The 27,404-nt window shown below is 45.4% G+C and overlaps 1 protein-coding gene across 1 annotated transcript; it reads right to left on the reverse strand.

Annotated features, from left to right (window-relative positions):
* Positions 1-1,415: 1,415 nt before the first annotated feature.
* Positions 1,416-25,479, reverse strand: NEK9 (NIMA related kinase 9). Its single transcript, XM_042870839.1, has 22 exons — positions 25,291-25,479; positions 24,663-24,840; positions 21,799-21,854; positions 20,906-20,976; positions 18,923-19,028; positions 16,196-16,327; positions 15,184-15,294; positions 14,576-14,640; positions 12,752-12,802; positions 11,701-11,893; positions 10,717-10,861; positions 9,748-9,948; positions 9,298-9,344; positions 8,273-8,428; positions 7,800-7,908; positions 7,102-7,263; positions 6,553-6,723; positions 6,267-6,326; positions 5,565-5,755; positions 5,173-5,337; positions 4,287-4,499; positions 1,416-3,899 (listed from the first exon to the last, which is right to left on the reverse strand). The coding sequence occupies exons 1-22, from the start codon at positions 25,477-25,479 to the stop codon at positions 3,777-3,779; spliced, it is 2,895 nt and encodes a 964-aa protein (XP_042726773.1). The 3' UTR covers positions 1,416-3,776.
* Positions 25,480-27,404: the final 1,925 nt, after the last annotated feature.

Raw genomic sequence — 27,404 nt, forward strand, 5'->3', positions numbered from 1 at the left:
CAAAACCAACAGATAAAAAGCAGCCAGATTGAACTGGATTAGTAAAAACCTGAATCTGGAGAAACACTTCAGCCTGCAATGGGTGGACCAGATTCCTGAAAGAAGTTGGGAGTGCTTCTGACCTATAGACATGTGGGCAGAGATCCCAATCCTGTGGCACACCCTAGAAAAACATGAAGGTCCCAGAAAGGGTCAGTACTGCTCTGTCAGCCAGGTATGTATAAGAACGTGCAAACCCAGAGAAGAGAGAAAAAGAGACTCAAAACAAGGGAAAAGACTTCACTGTATGCAAACTGACTGGAAAATAAGATCAACGCTTTAACTTCAGAACTTATTAACATAGGGTATTAGAGGATAGCAAGGGGCGACAAGAAAAGGGGTAGGAAAGGAATAAACTGAAAGCTGTATTCCCACAGTCTTGAATTAATGAAAGATGTTACTGAATTAAAGAGTAGTTAAGAAATTCAGTACCACTTCCTGTCTTGCAGTATTGATTCAATTTTCCTTGCACTTTGTTTTTTTTTAATTGTGTTTAGTGGGTCCTAAAAGTCAACAGACAGTCACTGGGATAGAATACACATAGAAAGGCTTGTGATACTGTAAAATAAATCCATCAGTTGGGGACTTTCCTTAAGTAACAGGCAAGGAGCTAATGCTGGGACTGAAACTGTAGATTAAGCAAAAGTAGTTATTGAAATTAAATCACCAGACTTCATCATTGTGTTTGTTTCAGAGCTAGCCTTGAGCTCTTCACCCTGTTTTGCTGAGGTAATTTTTCAGGTAAAGTAAGACAGCAGAGTTTTACCCTACCTTTTTGCTGTCACAGTTAAGGTTACCCCAGCTATGTCACTCCATGTGGCTCAGCTTCCTCTACTGTGGTACAGTCCCATTCTCAGAGACGTCCTGCATTTTCACTTTCTGATTCTCCACTGAACGTTAAGTTTCTGACCCTGTCTGCCTCTCCAGGCATTTCACAATTTACAAAAATCCCCAATAAAAGCTTAAAGGTGACAGGCATTGTGCAGTGTGCTGAGCTGGTATTGGTCAGGTTTTCACCTCCATAGACCTCAATGCTCAGTAAGAGCTGTTCAAGAGAAACAGGTGCTTCTTCCCTGTGAACCTTTCTCTTCCTGTTACTCATTTCCCACTTGGCATTAAAACTGTTGAAAAACCTCACACACAAAGGGCCCCTGACGTCACTAAGAGATACAGCAATAAAAGGGCCTTTTTCTTTTCTTTTTTCCTAAGAATCAGAGAATGTGACATTTTTTCCCATAGCAAAGGAACCTGTAAGTCCTCTGGTCATCTTTCCAGAACATATAAGAAAAAAAACACATCAAACAACAGAATGCCTCTGATAATATATGCATGTTTCCCCTTACTCTTCTGCAAAAAGAAATCTGAACACAAGCAAATGAGTTTAAACATTTATTTAAACAGAAACTCCAAACCACTCCACCCTTTAACCTTTCAAAAAAAGACGACAAACTAGTTTTCAGCCAGAGTGTCAGAGCAGGCAAAAGTTGTGTTCCACTATAACAACTCAGTAGCAATACTAGCAGGAGACTGACACGTATGGAGCTAGCACTGCAAGAAGGGGAGAAGTCAAAAGGATTTGAAACTGCTCAGAGGCACTTCTGCCCACTTGTCCTTCCAATTTCAGCCCATGACTAAGGTGCTGGCTTTAAACTGCTTTTTTGGTTGCATAGCTGGCTGGTGTGAAATCTGTGGTCTGCAACAGGCACAACCTGGATAGCGTGAATCCTCTAAGGCACATTTGAGATTGTGGAGCACAGGGCACCCTATGTCAGGACCCTAATTCTCCACTAGATCCAAGGGGAATCCAGTCTGTGCACCCAGCTTCCCAACTGCAGAGCATTGAGAAATGAGGATAGCAGTGCACTGCAGGAGAGCGACTCCCATCAGCTTGGTGCTTGCTTGTTGGACATGGCTCAGGCTCAACTCTTTGCTCCTCAAAGGCACTGCTGCAACATGACCAACTTGATCATTTCCAAATGCAGCAACAACCCTCAAGCCGGGCCCCTAACCTGAGAACTGGCTCCAACACACGAGGGGAAAGGAGGGCAGAGTCACCAGGGCAACCAAGCAATGTGGCCACACAGAGCACCTGATGCCATCTCCCAGGAGGGCTGTCCTCCTGCCCTTTTTCATTAGGGGTAGACAGGCACGTGGGTACTATCCTTGCCCCGGACTCTGCACTGTAGACACTGCACTTGATACAAGCAAGGGGCACCAATAAGTATTTAAGAAGCATAAATTACAAGGAGAACGGTTTGGCATCCACCTCTAGACCCAAAGGGGGAATATGCTGGCTCCCAAGGGACAGTCTCTCAAAGAAAGACATCCAGAAGAGGTGATAGGATAACCAGCTCCATTTGACCTAAGACAATTCTAGTGACGTGTCTTTGATGGGGACTGTTTAATGAAATCATAACTCCACTCTCACAGCAAAGGTGAGAGGGACTCAGGATTCCTTGGAGGCTTCACATAAAGTGAAGGGAGGCTAGCTTCTCCCAGTCATCCTACCACTCCCAAAAGCTTAGTTCAGAATCAGTTTGCTAAAAAATTTGTGGGAAATAAAATTTACTTCATTCTTTAATGGGAAATGAGGAAACCCTGAGCAGACCATGCCTCTTCCCATCTCCAATTTTCTTTGGGAAAACCTCTTGCTTCTAGAAAGAAGGTGAATTCCAGACAGAGTCTTGATCGTTCGTGGTCATAGGGGAAGGCTGCATCCTGTGACCACAGCATTAATGACCTATTCTGGGTAGGAAAACGCATTCCAGATTCATCACAACATTGAGTGGAAAAATACCGATTCTTCCCACACCCACACCAGGGGCTAAGCAGAACAGAAGCCAAGCAAGGAGCAGCTACAGGCTTATGCCAAGAAACCAGAAGCTCTGGTACCCAAACCAAATTGACAGCTGGAGCAAGAAATGCATGACTTAGTCTGAGGACCAGACGCTCAGCATCTGGTTGGGAAGCAGGTGGTCTGAAACCATGTACCAGAGATCCCATCTCAATCAGTCCCTGCTACAGCTGTCAGAAACTGCACCCGATTCACTTATCTCTGTGCATTGCCTGGAAGTTGAAGAGCTCTAGGCACCCAGAATAAGGCCTTTAAACTCTCTGTACAGGCCACTGGACACAGTCATATGGCCAGAAGCTGCACCTTGGGGCCAGGGACATGCTGTCTGCCATTATCTCCCTTACAGGAAAATCTCCACTGCCTCCAGAATGAGATGTTCTCTGCTCCCTCAGCCCCCGAGCAGAGAGAAGCCTCACTGGCTGGGCCTTATTGTGTGGCAGGGACAGGATCCTAGCCCTTCACCCCTCTAAAGTGAAGGTGGTGAGTGTTAGGGTTCAGCCAGCTTCAGTACAAAACACGTCTCTTTCTCTCAGAGATGCAGCGATGAATACTGGGGTCCCAAAGGCAGCTCCCAGGAAGCAGTGGAACAATGAAAGGGCCTGCTGCCGGAGCTGTCACCGTAACGGGGCCATACTGCTTCATGTGCAGAACTGACAGATAAGGTACAAAAAGGAGCTGCTGCTGCTTCAATCACTGAGCTGGCTTAGAGCTCAGAGGCCCTTCCCCTCTCAGAATCACTCCTGGTTCATATCAAACGTACATGGATGCTGCTCTGGAGCCTCCGGCCTCGCTCCTTGTCTGAGTGACCTGAAGCCAGGAAAGCCGCTCTCTGCATTCAGTTAGTGTGCTGTGAAGTTAGATGGATCCCAGTGGGCTCAGGAGACTAGAGGCTGGAGCGGCACGAGTCCGTTCCCAGGAGACACCAAGAATCTGAATCCAAGTCAGGTTTTGGATCCACTTCCATCTCCTCTTTGGCTGTCTGGGTTCCTTTGGAATGAACCTCCACCTGCCAAAACACACAGCAACCCTCTTAACAGCTCTGGGACTAGCTGCAAAGAAGCTAGGAGCTGCACAAGGCATGATTCCTATTCTCCACATCCAGTTGGGACTCTCCACAATATCTGACTGCTGATTTCTTCTAACCAAGAGAAGTAAAGGGGAATCCCAGGTCCCTCAAGAACTGGGTTGTCCCCAATGGAAACTGGCTTCTTGGCTTCAGTCTCATTGTTACTAACAAAGCCTGAATCAGCAGCTCAACCAAGAATCAGGCAACACACTTCTACTCATATGGACGGGTCTGTTAAAAGCTGCATCCTTCTCTGCAGTCTACACAGAACTAGGATCATGGGACTAAGTCCTGAGCATGGATGTGCACTCAGGTGATGGTCCTCACCTGCTGCATTCCCTCTGTTCCACTGCAGAACCTCTGGAGCTGGGCACTCAGACGAAGGGTTTCCTGCTGCAGCTTCTTCTGGTCATCCAGACACTGTAAGACCAGGCTTCGGAGGTGCTCCACCTCTGCTTGAAGAGCACTGCACATGCAGCCCACAACAGGAGGCACAGCCTTACCTTCACTGCACGGCAAGTCTGGACTCGGGCAAGGAGGCTGCAGAGACAAGAAGAGAAGTCAGACTGCATTTGAATGGAAGGGAAGGAACCTTTAGGCCAGTTCTGTATGCCACAAGAAGAAAGCCTGCACGGGAAGTGTCACCTCATATGAGCTGCTGACTTCCCAAACTTGTAGAAGCCAGGTCACCAAGCTACTGTTATGCCTTCTGTACAAAAGCCACTAACATCCTCTTTTGAAAAAGCTGATCCTCACCAAAATTAACCTGGTCTAACCCCTTTCCCTTAGCCTGGAATTTGCACCTCCTCTCTGGGCAGAAAACTCCTGGAATTAGTCTAACAGCAATTTCCTACGTCAGTCCCACTTCCACACAGCAATTTCTGCTTTCTAAGTTTTATTTTCTGCTAGACTCCTGGGCTCCAGGTTTCTCTCTCTTTTTTTTTTTTCCCTCTCTATTAAATTAACCACATCTTTCCATACAACTGATCTCATTATTTTCCATTTGGCTAAGTCCCAGCTTCACATTTTAGATTCCTGTAAGTTGCTCTCTTTGCAGCATTGTCTCTTCTTAACAACCCTCTTTTCCTCATCCAGATGAATTAGGGCAGTCCAACACCCTCTTCCCAGCTCTCCCCATAATTCAAATATCGCCAGTTATGCTCCCAAGAGCTTCTGGCCAAGCATTCACTATGAAAGACCTGAATAACATTACCCAGGGCTCTGTTTTGGGCTTGTTGAATCCAGTAGGTTCCTCGGGAGCCACTTTGAGTCCTTGAAGTTCCTGGTAAGGGAGAGTCTCCTTCTCAGGCTCTGAGGATGCCATGCTCATAGGAAAAGGGCTGTCAGGCATGGGAATGAATTCAGCATTCTCCAGCTCCTGGATACACCAAAGCAGGACTGTTAGGTGTCTGCCATCCCAAAGCTGATCTGATCTCCTCAATCAGTGCATCAGCACCCTCTTGTGGTAAGAAAGGCAGCTAGACCTAAAAGATTCCCCACACACCACAGATCTGAGAACCTTCCTAAGCAACCCTTAGAGGCAGAAGTGGAACCACTTGCCTTTCTTCAGCCCCATTTCAGGGCATTTCTAAAATACCACATTACCTTCCTCAGCCAGCCAGGGCAGGAGCTGATGTCAGCGCTGTCACTTCCCTTGGCTTCTGTGGTACTGATCCAGCCCCCCATCCCACGATCTGCTTCCATGGTTCCCCGAAAGCCTCCACTGGGATCAGGAGTTTCTGCTTCCCGCTCATTTTCTTCTTCCTCTCCTCCTCCGGTGGTGCAGCTCTGAGTCACTAGCAAACAAAATGACAAGTTTGCACTTTCCCACCTCTGTTATTCCTGTCACCAAACCCCATCTGGAGCAGAAAAACTGGGGCTGTGTACCCATGGTGGTGAAAGCGCATGCTGGTGGCATCTCCCTCAACAGCTGCTTATCTCCTAACACTCCCTGCAGGCCTTCCCACAACGCACAGTAGTCTTTTGCAGCACCGTGGCCGCTCCCACAGGTCCAGGAAACTGGACTCTACCTCTCCAGCATCTGCCTCATAACCCCCCTTCCCTTACCAGCCCCCTTCAGCAAATTCTTCTCAGCTCTTCCTTGTCAAATTGAAGATTCTCAGCTCCATTTCACTTCTCTCCACCCTCCAGCCTGATGCATTCCCCCCCAGGTACTGCAACTGCATTTCCTCCCTTTGAGCATTTCTGCAAAGCCTTTCAAACAGAGAAACTATGCTGCAGAACCAAACTGTGCACACTCAAATGAACAGCTGAACTGAGAACAGCTCCCCAGGGCAAATTACTCACCAGTACCAATGGAGAGGCCACTGCTGTTGGAGCGGATGGTTTTAGAATTCAACACCTTTTCTGAAGGGAGAAAAAAATATCATTTTGGTTAGAGAGGTATAAAGTAAAGGAACTCCTGCAAACAGCACATAAAGGCAGCACTGCGAGGCCTAGAGCTCAGAGCTGCTTCCCACATTCCTCAGAGCCACCCGGCTGCTCCCAGGCAGGATTTACAGTCTTGTCCCTGGCAAGTAATCATCAGAATCAAGATCTCAAAATCTAAACTTCACTCCTAAACTTCACTTACCAACAATGATGATGGTATGCCAGCCACGGCATGACAGGTCTGGAACATGATGCAGAGATCCAAATATTGGCCGAGGCCATGAGGTACAAATATCAGAACCATGTGCTCTCTCTGTCGGTGTCATTGCCAGACGCCCATTCCCACCATTACCCCAGGCAAAGATATGGTTGTCTGAAGAAAAGAGAAATTCAAGAGACTCAGTTTGCCTGCTCCCTGTCAGCCCGTAATTGTTACAGGGACCACAGCCTCTCTTCTGTGACTGCTGTCCTGAAGTATTTGATCAGCCAGCTCCATTTTGCCAATGGGAGGAACAAAGCAATAAATCTATTAGGCATCCTGCAAGCCAGCGCTGCAGCCCACGGGGCAGAAAATGCTTGCTGCTGCACTGACAGTGTGGCTGGGGCAGAGAGTCCCAGTCTAGGATGATTTTACTTATAAGTTTCAGAGCAGTACTGTGGGAGAGCTAGGAAACGCACAGTGGGAACCAGTTAACTACCCTGCAGATTTAGTTCAAAAGAACCCACCACAACCTCGTAGAGACCCACTCACCGTCAGTAGCAGCTATGGTGAATTCATCTCCACATGAAACCCTGATCACCTGCTTACCCCCCAGGGGGCCTGCCAGCAGGTTAATTCCCAGGTGCTTCTTATAGTCCCCAACACCAAGCTGTCCGCACTTGTTGGAGCCGAAGGTCAGCAGGCGGCCTCGCTCTGAGAGGAGGAACGAGGAGACAGTCACAGCGAGGGCCCAACTCTGGAAGCAGCCATGCATGCAGAGAACTAGCAGCACCAGCCCATAACCAGAAAGGACTCTGCTGAGAAGCCAGCCAGACTGGGACGGAACAGTGCTTGCCTCAAGAGGAAAAGCTTCAACCTGGAAACACCTCCCCAGTTCCTCTGGCTGAATCAGGCTTTGCTCAAGTGACATCAGTCATAAATGATTCCTTCACTATCCCAGAGGATAGTGGATTTGCCATAATTTTTTCAAAAACCTCTTTTTCAAAAAAGAAAAAAAGAAAAGAAAAGATTATTCTGGCAGCTGATGCTGCTGTTTTAGTTGAGGAATGGGAAATCTTGGTTCCTGGAGCATGCGTGAGCTCTGATACCAAGAACATAACCTTCAAGGTCAAGGGCCTGGCAATCATTGCACTGATAGCACCACTTCACCAAGAGAAGCCAGACTGAAAGGGCAAAGCTGACATAAAGGAATGAAGCAAGTAGTATTTGTTTCTTAATATGTGGCTCACCATCAATGGAAGCTGTGTGCGTCTTCCCTGGAGAAATGGTACGGATCTTGTAGAAGGAGAGCTGCTTGGCCAAAGTAAGGGAAGTAGCATAGGGTACCTCACAGTATGTCTGAGAAAAGACATATGGGTAAGCACAGAGTGAAGAATAACACATTCATCAGCTACAATCCACTCAAGCAGGTCTTGGCAGACCACATTAACCTAGACAGTCCTCCAGCACAGGTACAGAAAACTTCTGCCAGCTTCCAATTACACTGGAGCAGTCACTGTGTTTCACTACCTCAGATCTGACAAGACCACAGGGCAGACAGCAAGCTGAGGAATAATTTGCCCATCCCCACAACATCAGTGTCCATTGTCTTGGTCTGGAACTAACAAACTGGCACAAATTAAACAAACCTGTTGCAGGACTTCTCTTCCCGCATGTGCTACCGGCTGTTGGAAGCTGGAGTCAGGCACCCAAATGCACTTACATCGTGGTTAATTATCCCTGATGTGCACTGATTCAGGCCCAGCTTGTTAAACTCATTGAGTCCACACGCCAACACTTTGCCAGTCTGGGTGAGCAGGAAGGTCCCATCACAGCCACAGTGAACGGATACAATGTTCAAAGTCTTTGGAACGTCCACCTGTGTGGAAGAAACACACCCTGAGAAAACCAAAATCCCAACCACTGCTACATAGAAGCTAGCATAGGAAAAAACATACTGGGTTAGAAAACAGTGGTTCAGCTAGTCCGGGCACTAACAGCACCTAGTACAGTTGCTTTGAATACAAGTGCAAGAATACCTACAGCATACTGAAATTCTCTGCAGAATTTCAGTGCAGAAATTCAAGGCATCCTAGATCTTGTGTGCAGAAACCTCTGATCCAGCAGAGGAACCAGAATGTGGTAGACACACATCCCAGTCAGCTGACATCCATGAGCTGCAGCATCAGGTAGCCAAGCAGGGCTGGGTCTGTGCTATGTAGGTGTGACACCATGTGGTTGCAGAAATTTGGCTACCAGGCACAGCCTTGCTGGTTTCTAACCCTCATTGGGTTATTTTACTTTAATTATCCCTTGCACCACGTTTCAAGAGTGTTTTACTTTGAACTCATCTTTAACACGTTAAGTGAAATTCAAAGACTCCCATTTGTTTGCAGTGTTGCAAGTTTCCTGTACAGACCTGCCGCATGCAATTTGGTATTTCCTATGATTTCTATAATACTAAGTTCAGCATTTCCAGTTTCAACTTGGAGATCAGCTCTAAGTCATGATGCTGGCTAGTCTGGAAGTAGCACATCCCTTTGCCATGATCTCTAGGGATAAATGAAGCAAAATGAAGTGAGTAAAGGAAAACAAAACCCTTGCAAACTCTATGATACCTTAACAAACAAACAAAACAAAACCAAAACAAAAACCCTGCTTGAGCCTTGGGTAGCTAACATTTCCAAATAGCAACAAATTTGGAGTTAGGCCCATGCAGATTTTGGGAAGAAGCGGTCACGGTCCTACCTTCTGAGGTGTACAGTGATCTTCTTCTGAATCCAGACCCAGGCGCCCTGTATCAGGGAAAACAGAACAGTCAGAAAGGGCCTCACAGGTGCCCTCACCTAAGAAATTGTATGGTCTCCCCCTAGTCCCAAATCTCCTCACAGAACTAGAAACCCACTTTCCTACACAGATTGCCTGCCAATCTTCAAAGCAATCGAATCCCATTCACAGAATGACTCTATTCACAAGAAAGCCAGGTGGTGCCCTGGAGCTTCTCAGAGAGAGGTCTCAAGGACTCAGTCCCATTTCCCATTCTCACAAGGAAAGAAAACCCCAAAGACACAATGTTCTTTGTCCCACAGCACATGCCAGACAGCCTTCACCCAGGCCAAGCGCTACACACCTGCACCATGCTGCCTTCTGGAGCAGGCATGCCCCAGTGCCTTTAAGTTCCAGGGAGACTCTACCTACCATACTCTCCACAGCCCCATGTGTAAACTTCTCTGTTCCTGGTCAGCACTGCCACGTGGTTATCTCCACATGAGACCTGCTCCACAGGGTTGGTAAGAAAGAAATCCAGCTGCAGGGGCTCAAGTACTTCAGAGCCATAAGCCTTGTCAATGCCAATGCATCCATAATAGTCCGAGCCAAATGCATACAACTGGCCCTCATCTGAAGGAGGCAATGGAAGCTTGGTTAGCACACAGAGCTTTGATTAGGCTGCGCATTAATCTCTTAGGACACGGCCAGAGCAACCCATTTCTCTAATCACTTGCCTTTTTTTGTGCAGAATAATATCATCAGGAGGCTATGGAGTTCTTTCTTAAGCACACTAAAATGGATGACCATGCACCACAACATGCAGCTTTTTCAGGCCACTGGTGTAAAAAAAATCTCAGGTTGAACCTATCACACTTTGTAACAGAAACCCACAAATTGACCCTGTCACTGCCTAATTAAGTCCTCCAGCATGCTGAGCATCTGAGCTCATCCCTGTCAAAACCTGAGCTTTTCCAAGCTTCTGTCATAATTGAGGCACTCCTTCCTCACACAATTCAAAAAAATGTTTCAAACACATTTAGATCCTTGGATTCAGGCTCCTCTGCCTTTAACACAACGTATGTGTGAGAAACAACATATGCACTGATAAGAGTATGGATGCTGCACAGCCACAAGGAGTTGTGCTCAACCATCACTTTCATCATCAAAAAGAGATGCATCCTTACAAAAAAAAATCACCCAGATTTCTTGGGAGTCAACAGCTTTCCATGTACAATGACTTTCATCTATCACCACTACTGAACGTTCAGTCCACAAAACTGAAGGTTAGGTAACACACAGAACTTTCTCCTTTTTGCATAATGCTGCTCTGCTGACCTGCTGTGAAGGCAAACGAGTTCAGAGCACAGCAAAGTGAGGTGGTACCCTTCCATCTCTCACCTGTGATGCATACTGTGAAATCATCTCCACAGGACACCTGGCGAATGGCTTTTCCCTGAAGCTTCTCCACATGCTTTGGCTGCCGGTAGGATGCTCTATCCCCATGCCCCAGCTGCCCATGCAACTTGGTGCCCCCCTGCATATTCTGCAAGAAAAAAAAACCAAACATCTGTAAGGTTATGTATCTGCAACTCCTGACACGGTGCCAGGAACAGAAGACAGCACAGGACAAGAGAAAGCGTTAAATACTCTAGGGAAGAGACTGCTAGCTAAGTGACAACACTTTAAACATCAACACAGTTCAACAGTTTTGCACAAATAACTGATGTGGTCTAAGGCCACCAACTGGTGGGTTCAAGCACTGGTGAGGAATCCCTGCCCTCTTCTCACCTGCCAAGTTACAGAATTCACTTGTGTACAATTCATCCTTCAGCTTTTTAATCAGCATTTCTAAACCCTAATGGCTGCAAAAAAACCCATTATATAAATGTCACCAAAGCAGAAAGATCTACTGAGTCTAATGGAAAAAAAGGGAAAAATAAAACAAAAAAACAACTCTGAGTAGTGTTGAAGCTGAAACTAAAATATGAATAGCTAGCTTAAAGATTTCAATGGGCATTTTTGCAGGAACATCCACAAGTGACATCAAAGACAACAGTATATCACGAATCCTCCATTGCGCTTCTGGTCATCAGAAACGAGAAGAAGAGATGTTTGACTTTACACATCTACCTATAATCCTTTAGGCTCACAACCAATCTCCAGTGCACCTCCCAGCACTATGAAAAACTTCACCCAAAAGCACATTTGTCCTGGAAGACTTGAGTCAGTGCCAAAGCAGATGGCTTCCTGCAGCATCCACTGCAATCAAATTTCTCTATTTCCAGGCTGCTTCCCACCCGAATTTAACACACTCATGACCGGTTGGTGGATTCTGATTTTCCCTTCCCACCATCCCCCCTTCCTGCAGTTTCTCTCACTTACCACCCAAGTGTAGAGCTCCTTCTCCACTGTCACCACAGCAAAGTGAGTGTTACCAGCACACACCTGGCGTGCACTGCAGCCACTTTTGATGGCATCCAGCTTCTGGGGGGTGGACTTCCCGCCCCCCCAGACATACACCTCGCTAGTGCGTGAAGTCACCACTGCAATGGGAGCCTCATTCACGGTACTCGACCTGCACAAGGACCCCCCCAGAAACACACATGCTTTTAATCATTTCCACATCACTGTCATCATGCATTGGATGACGCAATCATCCAATGATTGATCATGCAATGTCATTAAAAACTACAGAACACCTGGGCTTTCAATGAATTGCCATGGAATTGTTCAGACTTGTAAAGAAGTCACGAAATCTTGCTCAAAAGCTTCTAAATTTCCCCTATCTCCACTTTGTTTAAGTTACAGGCATTCCATTTGAGGGAGATACAACTCTTCACTGCAGAACCAACTCACTAGCAGATTGCGAAATGGAAGTCATGATCAAACAGTTTGTGAACTCGTGAACTGGAACAGCCTCACATAAAGTGATTGAGTTTATCAGGAAGAAAGGTTAAATTCTGTGGTAATTCAACAGATATACAAGTCACAGAAACTGTATACATGTGATATGTATTGCTGTCTCCTTCACTAAGCAGAACTTTTGCATATATCCAGTTCTATGAAAGGTAACCATTTCAAAGTCAACATTCAGATGGTCACATTTCTCCTGCTCCTGGAAATTTGCCTGAAAGCAGACCTACATTACAGCCTCAGATATTTAGGTTGTGAAGACTACGTCCCTAGCAGGACAGAATACATTGCTGTGTAAGACCTACTGAGGTAAGGTTCCAGCCATACATACGCATCTAATAGGCAGAGTAAAACGTGGGATGACAACTATGTAACAAATATGTCTAATTCTTAGCATTTAAGGACCTCCTTGAAACTTTATTCCATTAAGGTTGTCACAGACTAACACTCTCAGCAAAGTTCCTCTCTGGTGAGCTGTTCCACCCAGACTTCCTTTCCAAACATGTGCCAAAATAATTACCTTGGTCGCTTATTTGGCCCATTGAGCAGTGTGACTTTCTCCTCCATCTCTCTGCCAAAGGACAAAAAACATTTTAGGAAACAACAACACATCTCCCAAAGCAATTTACTGATAATTAGCACACACATAGACTGCTTTCCTTTCCTATAAACTGCTGCTCCCTCTTGGAGCAGCTGTTTACGAGCTCACTGCAATACATGAAGTAGGCAGAAAGAATGTGCCACAGAGCTAGCAAACTTCCAGAAGTGCTAAGAACAAACCAGATAAATCCCAGAACTTGGCCAACCTATACCCATATTAAACTAGAATTACCCTAAAGGGCTATATTTTATAAGGGTTTGGGATTTATGGTGGTGCATATAGCAAGACAAAATTCAAACTTCATTGATCACCAAGTAAAACACTATCAGTATAAAGGACTGATAACCAAAGTGGGATCCAAAGAGTCCAAAATACTGTTCTATCTTTAAAAAAAAGACAGTGTGTGCAGGCTGGTGGTCAAACTAAGCTAAAATTAACCATTTTCAGTACAACTCTCTCAGGAAGAAAGAGGTACAGGAAAAAAAAGTACAAGTGTCTATGCTGTGTGAGATATGTATTATGAAAGGCATTTTTCAATGACCCTGTGTGAGAATCCTTCTTAGTTTTTTTTTTTTGGCTCAAAGCTTGCTTCCTCAGGTTTTTCTTGTGATAAGACTCTGAGTGACTTGTCAAGGAGACAGCTGATGGGTGCTAACTGTGTAACAATCGATATCGCTTTGGGAACATTTGCAAGCCCCTTCCCCCAGAGCTGCTTGCTCTGTAGAAGAGCGGAAGATCTGGCTTGTGGCCAAACCGTTCCAGCTAAGTATGGAAGGCTGGGGGATGATACCATTGCATCTTGCGAAGGCAAGATGCAAGTTGGTGCCTCCCTGCTTCCTCTTATCTGCTGGCAAGGCCAGAAAGATAAGAACAAAGGAGGTTCCTGCTGAGATCCCAGAGCCAGAAGCTGTCACTCAAAGGAGAGCTGATTCGACCACTTTAGATTTGAGCTGTCACTCCAAAAAGAGCTGACTCAACCACTTTGAAGCATTGAAAAAGGGCCATCATCACCATGGTCGTCGTCCTTCTCACCGTTGTCATTGGCAACAGGACAACTCTGCCTGACGACCCACCGCTACTGAGGATCAAAGACGGAACTACGAACCTCGCTGGATCCATGGTGGTGACTATCTCCCTCTTGCTGCCTATAAAGACTCCTTGCTTCTTCTTTTCTATCTTTTCTATCGCCCTCCTTCCCTTCCCCCATTACCCTAATTCATAATAGTGTCCGTTCTCCCCTTCCCCATTTCCCCTGATTAAGATTTGTAATAAACTGGTTGGACCAACATTTGAACCGTTGCTTCTTAATCTCACACCGGGTATATAGATAATAAAAGAACCTCCTCTCCCTCCTATAAATTGGAGCGAGACACCCTGGGAGGGTCTAAATGTAACACTTCATTCAGAGATCTGAAAAGCAGAGACCAGCATTCCTCAAAGGACTGACAGAACAGGATGCCTCTAAGTTCTCAATATAACAGCTCCTGAGACCAGAAATGCAGAGATCTTTCTCACTGTAGCCATGCCTCAACAAGCAGAGCAACTGACCAGAAAAGAAGAAAGCAAAAACACACTTCTCTCTTAAAGACGATGAAGTATACTTCAAATAGTGCCTCACATCAGCACACATTAACTTAAGGACTTTGCTTCAGAATTGTAAGTGCCAGTAGCCTGTACAAACCCTCCTCCTCTTTCTACCACCTGGCTTGATCAGATTTCAGGCAAGACCATCTATCTGATTACCTCCTCCGTTTGCTGAGAAGGGGTTGTTCAAGCAGCTCATCTGCAGTGGGTCTCTTCTCTGGATCCTGAAAGAAGTGAGCAATAGTCATTCTTTGGGAAATGTTCATCATCTACAGTGATACATTGGTACAAGGTTGCATGGACCTTCTTCCCTGCCTCTCCTCAAGAAAGAAAGGAATTAATTAAATATTTGGAACGAATTGGGATAAATGTTTGGGATACGCACTACAGCATATCCCATTCTGAATATATTCACACTATCCTTGCTTGCAAAAAAATTATTTCCTATAGAAATCTACAGTCATGGTTAGAAAGCCAGACTGTACAGAGATGAGGCTTCCACCTCCATAACGCTGCATGAGAAAACAATTTCTTCTGTGAGTCTGTAAAATAGTTGTCAGCAGAGCAAATCCAGCATCCCCCCAGAGCTTGCAGGACTGAAAGGCATCCTGAGACAACTGGAGGAAGCCCAGCCTTAGTGATGCCCCAAGCCACACAGAGATTATCCTGCACCTACAGCCCTCTTGCTGAAACAGGCACATCATCCCCCTTCACATCTGAACAACATAGCTGGGCAGGAATGTCTGACAATTCAGTATTTCACCAACCTGATCGAGGCAGGAATTCACCATCTGGATTAGCTCCCAAGAGTAGACAGAGGAATCAACTTCCATGGCTCGATTTCCCTGTACAATCTTCACACAAAGGTTCAGGGGATTCTAGGCACAAAACCAAAACCAGCTGTAAGGGAATTGAACTGCGTACTGTGCCCAGAGGGAGAGGTGGTGCTGGCCTCCATTATCGTCCTCATCATTCTCTGATCAGGACACATCCTGGTCTGCAGATTCTCCAGAAACCTAATAATAAGCACTGCAGTACTGCTACCTCTGATAGCTCGGACTCGGTGACATCTGCCTTGTCATCAAATTCTCTACCAGTTGAAGGAGAACATGCTCCTCTCTGTATGCAAGCTCCTACACAGCATAAAACACCACACAGTATAGCTAATGTGAACTACAGCCAGGAAATTATGGTATTTTCACATGGTTCTTTTAAGGGTTACAGAATCTTGTGCCATTCCAGCTTGCAGCTTTTGCCATCTCATCTCACAAGCAGTCAAATTGCATGTTCCAGCCAGCAGTGCTCCCTTTTACCATTTCATGCCAGCTTGGCCACTCTTCTCTTGCACCCAAACTTTGGGGAAGGACAACAGGACTAAATCCTGTAAAATCCAAAGGCTGTTTTTCCCTATGCAGTGTTGCACACAGCTAGTAATGGTAAAAAAAAAAAACAACAACAAACAAACCCAAGTACACAATCACAAACTTCCCTCTTGTGGAGGAAAGGATGTTTCACTCACAACCAGGACGCAGTCTGCAGTCAGCATCTGGTAAACCCGGGGCTACAGAGGAATGGGTTTGGCAAAGGCCATGGGAGCACCCATGGGAAAATCTTGCAAGAAATTTCTCTGTAATCAGCACTTCCTGGCCACTGGTTTCTTAATCAGCAGATTTAAACAACAGTGAAAGAAAAACATGAATTAAGAAAGCTATGAGCCAAGCGTGTACCTCAGAGTGATAAAAATAAGGTTATTCAGTCCATCCTGGTTTGCAGACTTACAGTAGCATCAAAGGTCCTCTTCAAAGTAAGAAGCTCAAAGATGACACAGCCCACAGCCCAAATATCTGATTTGAAGTTGTATTTCACACCTTGGCAGAGTTCTGGAGACATGTAGTAAGGAGTTCCTACCAGCTAGAAAAAAAAGAACACTTAAAAATCAGAACCAATCCAGCAGTTTTCAGTTCTGAAGCTCTGCATCTCACCTGTTCACACAGGCTCATGAGCATCAGGATTCAACAAAGCTCTGACACAGCATTAGTGATACAGATCACACATCACCCCAACATATGCTGGAGGGATGGGAACAAGCAGCACACTTCTTCCTCCCTCACCCACAAGCCTGTGCCTGCATTTCTAACAAGATCCTGGGCACCTCTGCTCACGTTCTGATGCAGTATGTGATTCTCAACAGAACAGCAGTTGTAACAACACAATGAGGACTTGCCTCTCTCTTAAACATACTGCATTTGGGGGTAACTAGGGCTCTGCATACTGGCCAGCTATACAGAAATCCTGACGAGATTAATGGAAAAGGGACCTAGCAAACCTTCTAACAGAGCTGTCAGCCTGCACCAATGAAGCCACTCTGATGACAAGGTCCTACTGGACAAAGGCTACTTTGTCTCTGAGTAGGGAGGGTTTACTTTGGGGTCAGTATATAGAAAGCTGGCACTGGTCCTACCTGAAAGGCTTACACTTCAGAAGTGGGCTTTTCTGAACAGGGTTTAAGTTCCCTGCCTCAAATCCAAGAAAGAACTCAGCACTTAAATAGAGAAGCCCTTCCAGCTGTAGCAGAAATAGTGGTAAAGCTCAAAGTCACAAAAAGGAGATGCACAAAGAGCAGGTTAAAAGGTGTAAGAATTGTACTTCCATGAACTCAGATCATTTCCTAGCAAGCGACCAGATACTGAAATAGTACAAAAAGACAAGATTTAAGAAAAAAGGGAAATATTTATAGCTGTCCTTTCAACTCTCTCAACAAAACTCCAAGGACTACAAAGGCTGTCTTTCATTAGACTCTGGTAGATTCTGAAAGTGCTTGTTAGGTATTTGGTGTACCATCATCTACCTTCCATTTCCTTTTACACAGCATGACAGCTACAGAGCTGCACAAGCCCTAACCACAGGAAGGCTTAGAGCCTCAGCCAGATGGAATATCACAAGAAGATCTAGGACACTACATCTTTTTCAGGCAAAGGATAATGTAAGGCATATTTTTCTATATGTTCCTTGCTAATTGGGAGGAAGAGTAACAAATGAAGAAACAAGCACTTAATAAGCAAGCTGTACCTATTTTACAAATTCATAATTTGACTGCAACAATTCTAAACTTTATGATGAAAAATATTAACAATAACACGGTTTGCACTCATTTTACAACACACAACTTCCAGACTGCCACTAGTCATTAGACCACAAATTGGACAGCTGGCCTGGAGCACAGCCAGCAAATACAAAAGAAAGATGGTTGAAAATATTTAACTAAAGGATTTTTGTAAGTCAAAAAAAGGATGGAGGATAAAAAAGCTGTTGCATGGATGAATATACCCAACACAGGCAACAATAATAAACGAAAAGTCATAGCACAGACTGAAGTTTCTCTGAAAGTCAGTAAGCCATGAAAAATGTGACAAAACAAATGGTTTTGCTACAGCCCAGCTTAGCAAGGGCTTTATGCAGCAGCCTTGAGTTCCCACTTGCTGTACAACTGCACAACAGTGCTCATGTTCTGGAAGGAAGTTGGCAGGTAACTGCACATCTTAACAGAACACCAATAGCTTACACAGATGTAATAATAAGACCTGGTAAGGGGATGTGCAGGTTGGCTTGCATCCTAACCTGCAATGAAGGCTTTAGCAGATAGGAGATATCCAGACGTTGTCTCCCTTTCCAACTCTAGTGCGCAACCACAGAAATTAACAGAGCTGGGAAATCTAAGTTGAGCCTTTCAGGTGCCTGCAATACAGCTTGTCCTGTTTCATAACTATGGCTGTGAAACTGCTTTCTGGCAGGGTCTGGAACACAGCCAAATTTGACAGCCTTCTGGTACAATTACTTTGTTCTGCAAGCTTTCCCACCCACCAAGAGCATTACCAATAAACTGTACATCTACCTTAAGAAGCACCTTTGTAATTTGTAATTCAGTTCAGAGTCTAAATACTAAAGAGACAAGAGGCATATCTATGGCACCGTGCAGTGTCAGGGAAACAGATCCAAGCTATCTCAGGCACAGCTGAGCCAAAATAGTCCTGCTAGCACAGCAGCATGACCAGGTTAACTTAACTTGCTGAACTGGGTTTAACTAGCCAAGAGGGAGAGAGCTAGAAATATTGCTGTGACTGTGCTGTCTCCGTGCCCTCAGATAGCTACACCTCCATGTTACGTAGATTCACCTTTGGAAGCACAGTGCCAAGGTACTAGAGAAAGAACAGTGCTCTCCAATGTAGTTATGCTGGCTCTGGTACAATTCCATGCCCACAGTGACACCTATCTTTGGTTTAAACCTCAGAAAGATAACTTGGGAACAAGGATAACTGAAGGCTGCAACACATCAGCAAATACACCAATGTCAGTGAGATAAGTTAGGTGGAGACAGGAAGGAAAAACACAGAAAACAAATTCAGTATTCCTGATCTTCTACAAAGCATGCAGAGCTGAAATGGAAAAATAAACAAGAAAAAACAAACTCCAACCCTCAGTTCTGCACAAAAGAAAGCATATACTCACAGTCTCAGCCATAGAGTACTCAGAGTTCAGCTTCTTTGCCAATCCATAGTCTCCCAGTTTAATCAGGTTTGCTTTGGTTAGAAAGATATTTAATGTCTTTATATCTCTAGAAGAAGCAAGAGAAACGTGGCTGAAATATACTTCCAGATTTCACAGTCTCCCACACACTACCACACCCCCCATCCCCATAAGGTAACTGCTACTCTAAGAGCAAGCTCTCACACAAACACACAAACACACAAAGCCAGTCTGAGCCCAGCTACCAGGGCTGTAACAGCAGTTAGCTATATTTTATCATATGCCCTCAAAACCACAACACAGTCTAAAAAGCTCAGGCTCCAAAAACCTCTGTAAAGGCCACAGAGCAAAGATGGTTCTCTTTTACCTCTCTCAATCTCTTCTCAGCTGAAGGTCACTGAACAAGTCTTATTTTCCCTGTTTTTATGAGCAGATCCAAACCAAGTTTCTGAGCTTGCTAAGAAAATGCATGAACGTGTATGCATGCAAATATATACACAGGGTGCAAAACAGATGCTACTCCAGAATGTGAGCATAACATCCCTCTACCTTACACCTCAGGAACAAGTCCAAATTATAACATGACATACCAGACCCCAAAGAGCAAAAGGCTGATGGCCAACAAAATGCATAACTCGAAGCTTCACTGCAAGTATTTTGTTCCAGATTGAAGGAGTTACGTAGAAGCACAGATCAACACAAAATGCTGTTGATATAGAGAGGAAGCTCCCACAGCACAATACGCTTCCCACAGCCAACACTTTGTAACATTCCCTTTCCCTAACATACCATGAAGAGCTTCCCAATGTAGATCAGGACAATATCAAGTAAAGCAGCACTTTGCTCTCGTCCCCTTGGGGCATCGCAAAGTCCTGGGTCACTCTGACAATGTCTGCAGCAGAAGGAAATCACTGCAAACATTTAAATAACTGTTCAATTCATTACTATGGATGGATGTGGGGCCACACATTCCCCATCTGCAAAGATGGGCACCAGAAAGCAGGGAATTACTGCAAAGCAGCACAGGCACAACATCTGCTTCAGGTCAAAAACTGAGGGACCGCTTTGTGGAGTGTAAGCTACTAACTGTTCATTACCAAGACTAGCTGATTAACCAGAGATTCAGCCTGCCAGCAGCCAGGATGCTGTCTCAAAGATATGAGCATCCTCACACAGCTCTGCTTGTTATAGAAGGACGTTGTGCAGCGCACGAGCCAACCTTGCTGAGAATGACTGTCTGTGTAGGCAGTGCTCACCAGAACGTCACCACCTCCTCACTCTGCCCACACACTGGGCACTCTTAAGCACACGTAAGCAATGAAATTTACCCCTCCCAAACAGCCAAAGCATCAGAAAAAAGATAACTTAGCTTCACATTAAAATCTTAGAGTCAATGTCTAAATCACGACCACCTGCTAACTTCCTTAAATAACAGACTGATCACATGGTATTTAGCCAAATCTGGGACAAATCTTCATCTCAGTGACGTCATAGCATAGCCCCAACACAGTCTCCACTGCTGTCAGCTTCCAGGAATTAGACAGGTAAGGATGCACATATTGGTCTGAAGCTACTATTTGTCCAGCAGTTGTGAAGTCCCCTTGGCCAGTACTAACTAATTATCCTTCCTATCCACTTCAGCAAACATAATTTATGTGCTGTGGCAGTAAAGGACCAATTTGCTCCTTTCCTACATGGATTAACTCTTTGTTCTCAAAGGTGCAGCAAAGAGAGCTGCTCTATTTTCATACAAAATTTCTGTCACGTTTCTTAGAACACCATTTCTAGTCCAACAAAAAAATCCTTACAGAAGTGATATTTAACATCTAGGCAGCCCAGCTATGTTTTGAACAGAGAATCTTATGGCTTCCTTTAAACGCAAAAGCAAAGGGTACTCAAAGGAGTTCTGCACTCACATCCACAAAGTGCACTCGTTACCTCAGCTGTATGCCATGCAGCACATACCTGTGAAGAATTCCTGCTCGATGAATGCAGCTCACAGCTGATACAATTTGGAAGAGATACCAAAGCACCATCTGTAAGGTAGGAATAAAAGTCTTATGTGAGGCTTAAACAGAAACCCCCAGAAGACCCATAAAATAAAAAAGACTTGACATCCCTGACACAAAGAGGCATAGCAAGAAGGCTTAACCACGCTCATTCCTCTCTCAGGAATATGAAAATGTATCACTACCTTCAGGATTTCCTGTTCTGGAAATCTCTGAATTTTCTAGTGCCATTCACAGTGCCAGTCCTGACGGGCAACACAGAATTCAATGAGTTAAAAGAATTAGCAAAGACAGTTAATGACACGATAGAAAAGATCTACAACTGAACTTCCTAGAATTTAACTGTGATCATTCAATATTCACCATGAGTCAGAAGGCCCTGAAATGCATTATGTAAGAGAAATAAGTATAACCATCATCTCAACATGAGGTAGAAACAGCAGAATATATGTTTTAAAGAAAAAGTCCATGGTGAGATAGCTTCAGAATAATTACTCAGAAAAGAGCTTAGAAAATGGTTAAGAGGCAAACCGAGTACCAGCTATGAAGAAAGATTTTGAAGTCAATTTTTAGCCAAGATGATGGGATGACAAAAGTCAACTGAGTGCACACTTTCATTATTCCTCACTTGGAAGCTTATATTGTCTAGAGATGCCCAAGAAGGAAAATAAAGTTTCTGATCGTGCCTAAATGTCTGCAGTATTCAATAGAAGAGGAAGGATGTCAACCCCCAGATTTACAAAAAAAAAAATTCCCATCAGTGATATGGAGGAAAAAAAAAGAAAAAGTAGCATAAACAAAGCTCCAGAACACAAATCATCACTGCTGCCCGAAACCAGCCCAGATTACCTCTTCTTCAAACAACTTGTCCTTCTGACGCAGAATCTTATCGTAGAGGTTCCCTCCTGTAATATGAGTGAGAAACAGAGAGGATCATCTCAGTTAATGACAGCAGTTACTCTCCTACCTTACTGCTGCGAGTGCTCAAATGCCACTGAAGTCCGAGTGAATCACACCAGCCCTCTCCATGCTCTCCACTTACACCAGTCAGGCACACACAAAATTAACTTCTTCCATCTAAGAACTTCCCTAGCTTCTTAGCATATGCAAACATTTAACCTGTACACCAAATCATGTGAGATGAAGTCTTATGTTTTCAGCAGAGTATATATGTATTTTAAAACAAACAGAACACCAAAAAAAAAAACCCACCAGCACTGTAAAGCACAGAAGTCTCTGAAAGCACCAATTACTGCCTTTCCCCACTTGATCTGAGCTGCCTCTCCATCTGAGATGTCAAATACATTGATGAAGGATTCACAAACTGTTGACAACAGCAGCCCAACCAACAGGAGCCTGAAAGCAGCAAATGCAGCCTCTCCAAGGCAACTCACAGACTGAAAGGAGCACTGAAAGAAATCACGTGGAGTGCTGAGGGCAGTGAGACTCTGCCAGATTAGCATCTTACCAGTAAATACCAAACCTCTGACCGTATCCTCTTGCTATTCCATTTCCCAATTATTGTATCTTAAATCCTAATAGTAACAGAACACCAGGCCCCGTTCTGTACTCCTGGGTGTAGTGCAAGACAGCTTCCTGCTGTGTTTTCTGAGTCTGTCCTGTTGTAGATATCCAAAAAAAAAATGGCTGCTCTGTCCCCTTGAAGAGACAAGACTCCTGCAGTAGGAATATTCTGATATTCCAGTCAAGACTCCCTTTGCTTAATTTCCTCTCATTCTGTCACACTACAACCTCTCTCACCACATTTCCTTTTGCAGCCTTAGGTTCACATATGTAAATGATCCATGAGTGACTCTTCACACTCACAATTTAACCAAAATTGAAATGCCTCTTCTCACAAACCTCCTTCCTTGCAATCCAGACTACAGAGGTTTTTAGCATTTTCTGCTCCTCATTTCTGATATTTTTATCATCTTTTTTTGACAGTTTTTCTGAGCCAAAGTGCAGCCCACCAAGTACCACATCACCCAAATCCTGCACAAGGAGATAAGTAGTTCTTGATTCAGATGATCAGTAACTCCATGCACACATACCAAAACAGAACCAAATTACTCTTTTTTTTGTTCCATCTCATCCCATTTGACTTTTTGACTCTACTCTCTCTTCTGTTTTCTCTCTTTTAATAGAATATTTCTTCCCCAAATTTGTTTCAGGTGCATGCAATGGCTTTATTTTCATGATAAATCCAAATCTTACGGTACCACTGAACACACAACTTTGCACAGGTTAGTTTCCTCACTTGTACAGTGGGCCTAATATTCACCACATCTCCAGAAAGGGGGTGCTAATTAAACAGCAGAGACTTTGGATATTTAACTATGCTTTTTGTCTCAGCTGTATTTTTGGGTTCCAAGAAATGTCCCACAGCAAAAAGTCCAGCCTTACTTTAAGAATTACAAATTATCTTGTGCTTGACATTGTAACAAATACAAGTGCACACTGCAGTGGGTACAACAACTAACACAGCCCTCAGCAAACATCATACTCCTAGGTGTAAAAGAGGTTTTTTCCTTTTCACACCCCTACTTTTGTGCCACTCGTAGATATTCAGGTAAGGCAGGCCACATACTCATCTCCTTGTCACTGTCTCAGAGCAAAGCAAGAGTTTAGAATCACTGACATACACTACAGACATCAGTACCACCCACTGTCTCTCCATAATCCTCTGATTTGTAACGGCTCCAAGCATGCAGACATTTTGGGCAGATAAGAGCTCTCACAGTACTCCTAAAGCTAACTGTGCTTCAAGGAGCTCACGTTTCCCTACCCTTGCACTGAACTCCACCAAGCATAATGAAAAGCAGTGAACTTGGAAAGGCAAAACCAGCTTTAGTCAATGATGTTTGGCAGAAACGTTTTGTGCAGGTTTGCTGTCCTCCTCAGCCAATCCTGAGAAAAGCTCTTTATCAAAGGCAGTGCACAGTAAGTCTCTTCCACCAAAAAAAACCCAAAGCTGATAACCCCTAAACACATAGAGGACAGGTAGCCAGGTGAGCTGTCCCACATAGGAAGCAGCCTCCAGCTCCAGTCAGTCTCCTGTTCTAGCAATACCAGCCACATACTATCTCCAGCTAAGAGCAGTTGTAGCTCAGACACTCATCTCAAATCCTTCCTCCTCTCCATCCCAGCCAGGCTGTTTACCCTGCAAGCTGCAAATGCCCCCATCTGATCTACTCTTGGATGAAATTTTAAAGTTTTCTCCATCAACACTGGGACTGTATTTTTTTTTCTTTGTCTTTTTTTTTTTTTGTGCTGGCAGCACAAGGCAGGAAAAAGTCCTGATTGCAGCATGCCAACAGATTTTCAAGCTCTGACTTCTAAACACACTTCTTTATTTGGTGATTACGTGACTGAAAACAGCCCCACTCTGTACTGGCAGAGGGGCCCAAATACCCCCATACTCTTCTCCTGTTGTCCTCCTGTAAGAACAAAAGAAGGCAGGTTAGAAGCGCACACTATCAATAAGCCACTTCTTCTGTTGCACCAGTTGCTCTCAACACTCACAAAACTGCCCACTGAACTGTCTGCAGAGACCACGGAAGGATTTTTAATCTCTTCTTCAGGAAGCAGCACAATCCATCTCTGTTCCTCTGCCCCCAGAGGACGCCCCAGCAACGCGCCCTGTGGGCTGTGTAGGACGGTAACTCAGCAATGCAGCAGCCTGCTGCGGTAAGAGGGAGGAGGGCTCTCACCATTACAGTACTCCAGCTCAATCAGCAGCGTGGTGTTATCCATGAAGTGATTGTAGTACGCAATGATGTTCTCATGCTGCAACAGAGCAAGGATAACGATTTCATTCAAAGCATCACGACGCTCTTTCTCTGACAGACGGGTCAGGTCCACCTCCTTCCACACCACGAGTGAGTCATCCTGAAACACAAAAACACCTTTTAATTAAATACACGTTACTCTGAAGAGAGCAACGTGCCTTTACGGCAGGAAATTAAGTTTCAGGAAAGGCAGGCAGGCTTTCCTGCCTTTACAGATTTCAGACGAAGGTTCTTTGCAACAACGAGCTCTAAGCTGTGCCGTGTGTCACCGGGAACGGCGCCCTGCAACCGTTCTCCTAGCCGGGGGCACTAAGAAAAGGAACGAGGCTTCCGGGCAGAGGACGCAACGTTTGTTTCGCCTCAATGGACCGCGCGCGCTCCGGTCCAATAAAGGGAACGTCGTACATCCGCCCCCCCAGCCGCAGGGTGCCGTGCGAGAGCGGCAGCCCCTCGGAGCCCGGCCGGCGGCGGCAGCGGCGCGGGCACGGAGCTGCGCAACGCCGGGCGGCGCGAGGAGGACGCGGCGCGGAGGGCTGCCGGCCCGGCCTACCTCGGTGCGGCGGTACAGCGTGGCCTCTCCGAAGGCGCCGCGGCCCAGGATGCGGATGGGGATGTAGTGCAGCTCCTCCTGCTCGCCGGGCAGGCCGCCGCCGCCGCGGGAGCCGCCCCGGCCCGAGGACTCGCTGCCGAAGTCGGAGCTGATGGAGTCGCAGTGCCGCTCGTACTCGCCCAGCGACATGGCGGCGCGGCGCCGCGCGGCCCGGCTCGGCCGCTCCCTCAGCGAGGCCCCGCGCGTCCGACGGGCTCCATGTCGGCTCCCGCCGCCGACCCGGAACCGCTTCCTGCCGCCCGCCGACCTCCGCGCTCCCGCCCCCGCCGGCCCGAGGCGGGAGCCGCTCGGTGAGCGTGGCCGCGGGGCGGACCGGCCTTCCGGCGGGGCCGGCCCGAGCCTCCTTCCCGCGGGCCGGCGGCGCTCCGCTCCGGGTCGGGCCCGCTCCACGCGGGGAGCGGCTACGAGGCTCACGGCCCGTCGAGCAGCTCCTGGGTGGAGCGGTCGGTCTGTCTCCTTCGAAGCCGAGCCTTGAGGACTGCTTTCTCGGAAAGCTGTCGAGATGCGTTTTGATAAACGTTCTCTGAAGTACCCGATTCGCGTCCAAAAGAAGGTCATTATCAGACGCGTACCAGCTTTGCTTTTTCCTTACTATAATACACACTAGTGCAGGTTTTTGATAAAATAATTGTTCCTGGGAGAACTTGATGATAAACTGCAATTGTGTGCCGAGCTTAGACAGCTGCCCCAAAGATGAGGGCAGCTGTGATGAACTCGCACTTCACCGCAAATAACACCCATCCCTTACTGTGCCGCTCCTGATCTGTGGCGCTTTTCTCTATCTGAGATGAAAAACTGAAAACTTAGTAGATAGCATTATAAAGACAGGACTGCAATAACTGCTCTGTTAGAAGAAGGTATTGGCAACCTTCACCTTAAGTAAATGATCTATTTTCTTCATAGGTAACCCACGTTGCTGTGATGCCGGTGTTTTGTTTTCAAAGCTCTACAGCCACCACTACCGATCAGAAGGCTGTTTCATGATGAGAAAAAAATCACTTCTGGGTACCTGACCCCGCAGTCACAGAGGATTTCAGGAGCTGAGGTGTAAGTCCCTAAAACCAGGCACAACAGAGCAGGTTGGCTTCCATCTCACGCCTTGGGAAAGGCTGTTATTGCTCAGTGTGAATCAAAGGGGGGTGCACCTTACAAGGCCGTTCTGCATTTCCATTACAAACTTTTATTTTAAGAATGAATCATTTGTCCACTAAAGTTTACCCTTGCCATACCAATACTTTGTCCTTAGAAGTAGTAAAAATGGTACTACAATTTTAGGGTGAAAAAAAAGAACTTACACATGAAAAAGCTCAGATACGTTCTGCAAAGTAGGATTCCATCCTTCCACTGCAAAGAGAGTACCTTTCCAAATGCAGTATGGACCAAAAAATAATTATAATAATAAATAAAAACTAATGCTCCAAAGGCTCATGGAATTGAGAAAAGAGCCTTGAACAGCTGTTTAACACCAGAATACTGATTGAAAAAATTAACATTCCTTTTCCATATTTGAAAAGTACAGTTATCTTGTACCTGCAACCATGACATAGCTGCCATAAAATACCACAGCAGTACCTACCACAGGTACAGCCACTGCACACATACTTCTGACTTTCCTATGCTTTAAAGAGCTGTGCAGTAAGACACACACCAAGATGCATGTAAAGCATGCAACAGATGTGGTCTGATTTTTGGGTGGTGCTGTGTGGAGCTGGGAGTCAGGCTCAATGATGGGTCCCTTGTGGGTCACTTCCAACTGAAAATATGAACAGATGCTGCCCACGGAGATTCACTGGCATATGGATGAAGAGTAGGCACCCCAATTTAACTATTTATCTATTTATTTATTTTACTAAACACTAACTGAAAGAAACCACATGGTCTAGAGGTAACATGCCATTTGTCTCTTGCTAAACATGGTACAAAGATCAATTTAGACTCAGGTACAGTGCTATTTAAAGTAAACCATAGTGAACATGATCCTTAGATCAAGGATGTCATTGAGGGGTTTCAGCTGTCAAGACAGTACACTGTTTACATGACTAACATAGGGAAAG

The sequence above is a fragment of the Lagopus leucura genome, unplaced genomic scaffold (genome assembly GCF_019238085.1).
Source record: "Lagopus leucura isolate 7727_CA_CO unplaced genomic scaffold, USGS_WTPT01 Super-Scaffold_1, whole genome shotgun sequence".
NCBI classification, from domain to species: domain Eukaryota; kingdom Metazoa; phylum Chordata; class Aves; order Galliformes; family Phasianidae; genus Lagopus; species Lagopus leucura.

Excerpts from the sequence above, each read along its gene's own strand:
- NEK9 (XM_042870839.1), bottom strand. The coding sequence starts at position 25,479 with ATGTCGCTGGGCGAGTACGAGCGGCACTGCGACTCCATCAGCTCCGAC. Across the intron at positions 14,641-15,183 it reads TGAATTCCTGCCTCGATCAG|GATCCAGAGAAGAGACCCAC; the intron begins GTTGGTGAAATA and ends CACTTCTTTCAG. Across the intron at positions 5,338-5,564 it reads GCCCTGGCTGGCTGAGGAAG|GAGCTGGAGAATGCTGAATT; the intron begins GTAATGTGGTAT and ends TGGTGTATCCAG.